The sequence below is a fragment of the Macrobrachium nipponense genome, chromosome 18 (assembly GCF_015104395.2).
Source record: "Macrobrachium nipponense isolate FS-2020 chromosome 18, ASM1510439v2, whole genome shotgun sequence".
Lineage (NCBI taxonomy): Eukaryota > Metazoa > Arthropoda > Malacostraca > Decapoda > Palaemonidae > Macrobrachium > Macrobrachium nipponense.
In genome coordinates, this window is record NC_087211.1 from 17175802 (window position 1) to 17181230 (window position 5429).

Consider the following 5429-nt stretch of genomic DNA (forward strand, 5'->3'; position numbering starts at 1 on the left):
GTGATTGAAAATGCAGAAATCTAGCGAAGTTGCTGGGTCTATAGTCAGTGAAGATTGTCTCGATGAAGTGATACAAGAGCAAATAAAAACTTTGAAAAATGCCCAAACTGATGCTCTGTCTGCCGTGACCAAAAGGAGAAATGAGATCTTTAGACTAATGGATAATTGTGATAATCTTCATCTGGTGAAGTCTGAAATTATTATTTTGTGCAAATTATGTGATAAATATGATGAATGTTCTCAGCAATATGAGAAGCATTTAACAGATTCCAGTGAACGAAACACAGTAAATAAGAGGCCTTCAGTAAATACAGTATCTATTGATCGTTTCATTACAGAAAATCGAATATGGGTCAAAGAAAGTGAATTGCAATTAACTGCAGACCTTGATAGAAAAAGTCTTTGTTCCTCATCCACTAGCAGGACCAAGTCCAGCAGAACTAGTGTAAGATCTGCTCGCCTCAAAGAGAAAGCTAGACTGGCAGAATTGATGGCTCAACATGCTATGAGAGAAAAAGCAAAAGTGATGGAAGAGCAAGAACTCAGACTTAAGCAGGAGAAGGAAGAGCAAGGGAAGAGCAAGAATTTAGACTTAGAAAAAAGAAAGAACAATTAGAATTAGAAACAAAAATTGCTATTTCTCAAGCAAGAGAAAGACAATATCTCGGATATCGTGCCAAAAGATACTCCTTCCCAGTTGAATCCAAATGTAGACCCGTTCCAACCACAACCTTCTTATATAACAGTAGATACTCCTTAGTTGAAAGCGAACGTTCCCTGTAGTTTCTAGCCATTGTCGGTTCCCTGAGCCAAATCTTGATATGCAACTACAGTCCCAACAAGAGATACTCCTGAAGACACAGCAACACATGACTGCAGCAATGTTGCTTCCAAGCACAGAAGTACCAAGATTTAAAGGTGATCCTATTGAGTTTGCCACTTTCATGATGGCATTTGATGCCAAAATTGCCCAAATGCTTCGGGTGATGCTGACAAACTGTTACTACTTGAATCAGCAACTGAAGGGGAAGCCAAAAGACTTAATAGGTTGATGCTTGTATATGAGTTCTTGAGAAGGATATACTTCAGCTAGGTGTCAATGGCATATATTAAGAAACTTATTTCTTGGTCTGCACTGAAACATGAAGATCATCATGGCTTTTATACATTTGCTTTATTCCTTATTAAGTGCAGACATGCCATGACAACTTGTCACACATGGAAGTACTAAATCATCTCCTAACCTTCAAGCAGTTGTTAAAAAACTTCCAACATACCTTCAGAACAAGTGGTGTAGCCTGGCTGGACATTTGAGGGAAGAAAAGGGAGGAGTTGATATTACAGATTTGGTTGAATTTGTTTATAAAAAGGCAAAGGCATCAAACGACCCAACATTCAGCAAGTTTGCTCTTTAAAATAATTATTCAAAAGAAAAAACCTGAAAACAACAACTGGTAGCTTCAAACTCAGATAGTCAACAAAAGAACTAAAGTTCAAGCTTTGCTCCCCAAGGCAGAACTGAATCCAGAAAATAGAAAGACATCATTAGTGTCTGAGAAAGAGAAATCATTCCACTGTGCAAGAACCAAAAACCATGATCTTGATGATTGTTGGAATTTTGCTAAGAAGACCTCTGAAGAAAAAATAGATTTCCTTAAGGAGAGAAGGTTGTGTTTTGGATGCTTTGGTCTCAACCATACCTCTAAAGGATGTATGAAAAGGAAGCAATGTAAGACTGCTGTAAGAGGATCCCACATCATTGCATATCAAAGGATTCAAGCTACATAAAGACAATGATAGCTCGTCTAGAAAAGTAGCAAGTGAAATTATTGTATATCAGAAAGGAAACAAAGTAGTTTTGGACACTTATGCCTTTTTTGATAATGGCAGCACTGGTTGTTTCATCACAGAGAGTTTACGAGAGCAGATAGGTGCATCTGGAACAGAGACATGTTTAAAGCTCCAAACCATGCATGGCGTAAACATTGTGAATACTTTGGCGGTTAATAATATAATTTGTGTGTTACAGATATGGAAGGAAACAACACTATTGATCTGCCAAAAACCTTTACTCTTCAAGATATCCCAGTGAGTCATCAACAGATACCAAAGAAAACCAGAATTGCTCAAAACGGTAGCCGGTCTGAGGAATATTGCTGATCTGATTCCTGATTATAGAGCAGATCTGGAGATTGGTTTGTTGATTGGCAGTAATTGCCCTAAAGCACTGCAACCATTAGAAGTGCTTCCAGCCAAACGTCAAGATTCCTTTGCAGTTCTTTACCACCATGGATGGACTGTTAGTGGCCCTCTACATTTTAAATACTCTTCAGAGAAGAACAGTATTTCATGTCACCATGTCTTTCTTCAGGAAGTTGAAAGGGTAAAGGAGTGTATTCATCCTGCAGCTGTGGTCCATATGTTCGAAAGAGACTTTAGTGAGAAAGATGTTGGTAGAGTTCCTGATGAGAAGGGTCTGTCACAAGAAGATCAACAGTTCCTCAAAGAAGTTGCAGAAAACATTCAGTTTACCAATGGACACTACCAGCTTCCCTTACCATTTAGAACCAATAAAGTTAACTTGGTAAACAATAGAGAACAGGCAGTGAAATGAGCACAATGGCAAAGAAGAAAAATGAAACTAAACCCAAAGTACAATGAAGATTATGTGGAATTTGTTGAGAAATTGGTGTCTGAAGGATATGCTTATAAGGTTCCAGAGGATCAGTCGTATGATGAACAGCCTGCATGGTATCTACCTCATCACAGTGTCTACCATCCAAAAAACCCAAATAAGATTAGAGTAGTCTTTGACTGTAGTGCTAAATACCAGGGTAGCTCCCTTAATGACAATTTGATGCAAGGTCCTGATATGACTAATTCCCTTGTTGGAGTGCTCATCAGATTTCGTCTAAAAAGGGTGGCCTTGATGGGTGACATAGAATCTATGTTTTACCAAGTGCAGGTACCAAAAGTTCAACATAAATACCTTAGATTCTTATGGTGGCCTGGTGGTGAACTTGAAAGCGAACTTACAGAGTATCGAATGTGTATTCACATCTTTGGAGCAGTATCATCACCTAGCATCGCCAATTATGCTTTAAGGGCAGCAGCTGACCATGCAAAGGATAAGTATGGTCCAGATGTGGAATACACCATTAAGACTAATTTTTATGTGGATGATTATTTAAAGTCTGTACCCTCAGAAGAGCAGGCATTAAGACTTGTGAAAGACGTTACGGCAGCGTTGAAGGGAAGAGGTTTTCGGCTGACAAAGTTTGTGAGTAACTGCAAGCTGGTGTTGAAATCAATCCTGCAAGAGGACCGTTCAAAAGATCTTCAAACTTGTGATCTTGACTATGATGAACTTCATGCAGAAAGAGCTCTTGGTCTTCAGTGGAATATTGAAAATGACTACTTTACTTTCTCTGCAAGCTTGGACCCAAAACCACTTACAAGGGAAGGTATTTTGTCAACAGTATGTTCCCTCTATAATCCTCTTGGTTTTGTGGTTCCTTTTCTTTTGCCAACTAAGAGAATTCTTCGCGAAGTTTGTCAGGATAGCAGCTTGGGATGGGATGATGTTATTCCCAAAAAATACTATAAGCCCTGGAGAAGGTGGCTTGATGATTTACCAATCCTGGGTAACTTAAAGATTCCAAGATGTGTCAAGCCAAAGGAATTTGGTACAGATGCTAGTAATGAAGGCTATGGTGCTGCAGCATACATAAGACTTTCCGATAGCAGAGGGAGGATTTCTACTGCTCTGCTGATGGGAAATTCTAGAGTGTGTCCTGTAAAGGCAACAACCATACCCCGACTGGAATTGACTGCTGCAGTGGTGTCCATAAACCTAGCACAACACATTTTGGAAGAGCTGACGATTGAAGTGGACCAGAAATTCTATCACACAAATTCTACAACAGTTCTTCACTATATTTTTAGTGATGGAAAGAGGTTTCCCTATATTTGTGCAAATAGAGTGAAAGTAATAAGAATTCTCTGAAAATACACAGTGGAGATATGTTCAGAGTAAAGAGAATCCTGCTGATATTGCATCAAGAGGTTTCACAAAGTCAGCAAATGCTGAACAGTAACATTTGGTTTGATGCCCAATATTTTCTTAGAGGACCAGAGGAGCTGTGGAAAATGAGCAATAACCTCAAGATGCGTGACTTGGAAGGATCTATAAGTTTTGCAGTACAATCCATGAGGATGAGGGAAGATGCGCTTTGATATAGTTTTCTAATATTATTCTTCAATGGCATTCGGTTGAGGGGCTGTTGCAGTGTATCACAAGTCTTTTTTTTTCCAATAGAAGATCTATAAGAGACAAACTAGACTTAATGGTTCAATTACAGCAGATGAATTAGATACTGCTGGAAAAGCAGTCATCAGATATATCCAGAAGAAAACTTTTAGTAAGTGGCACTCTTACTAAAGAGCGAAGGGTCAAGGGGCCGAGGACTTTGTAGTAGCAGTAGCATTTATAAGCTAGATTCCTTCATTGATCCGCAAGACAGGCTTCTTTGCGTTAATGGACAGCTCTCAAAAGCAGAAATTTCTGCTGACAAGAAGCATCCAATGATATTACCTAGAAAGAGTCGTATTACCACTTTGATTATTCGTACACACATAAAAATTAGCTCATGCAGGACGCAACCATGATGGCAAAATTAGAGAACTTTACTGGATTTTCCGTACCAATGCAAGTGTCCGCCAGGTTCTACAAAGATGTGTCATTTACAGAAAAATGAGAAACCCTGTTCTAAACCAGAGATGACTGATTTACCATCGGGAAGAGTAATTCCAGCTGCTCCTATTCACACACAGGTGTTTTGACTTCTTTGGGCCACAGGAAGTCAAAGAAGGAAGGCAAATCAGGAAGAGGTACGGTGTATTATTTACTTGCTTGTCTTCAAGAGCATTCATGTAGAGACAGCCAATTCCTTAGACACATCGTCTTTCATAAATGCTTTAAGAGGGTTTGTTGCTAGCAGAGGAAATGTAAGGAAGATTTGGTGTGGCAATGGGACAAATTTTTCATGGAGCTGAGAAGGAGTTGAGGAAGTCGCTGCAAGAGATGAATGATGATCAGATCAGAGCTTTCCTCTCAAAAGAAAGCATCAGCTGGACCTTCAATCCCCCTACAGCTAGTCATATGGGAGGTGGTGTGGGAACGTCAGATTAGAACTGTGAGAAAGGTCTTGACTCTTCTCTTCAAAGAACATGCTGGACTACTGGATGATGAGTTACCGCACTCTTCTCACAGAAGTTGAGGCTATAGTGAATGACCGTCCATTGACTACAGTCAATGATAGTCCAGATGACTTACAAACCACTCAGTCCAGCACAGCTTCTCACACAGAAATCAAGTGTTGTGATGCGACCACCTGGTGTTTTTCAGAAAGGAGATATGTATCTGAGAC

The 5429-nt window shown here is 39.5% G+C and overlaps 1 protein-coding gene across 1 annotated transcript; it reads left to right on the forward strand.

Annotated features, from left to right (window-relative positions):
* The first annotated feature begins 2635 nt into the window (after positions 1–2635).
* Positions 2636–5279, forward strand: LOC135196518 (uncharacterized). The gene is made up of 2 exons (XM_064223365.1): positions 2636–3988; positions 5154–5279. The coding sequence occupies exons 1-2, from the start codon at positions 2636–2638 to the stop codon at positions 5277–5279; spliced, it is 1479 nt and encodes a 492-aa protein (XP_064079435.1).
* Positions 5280–5429: the final 150 nt, after the last annotated feature.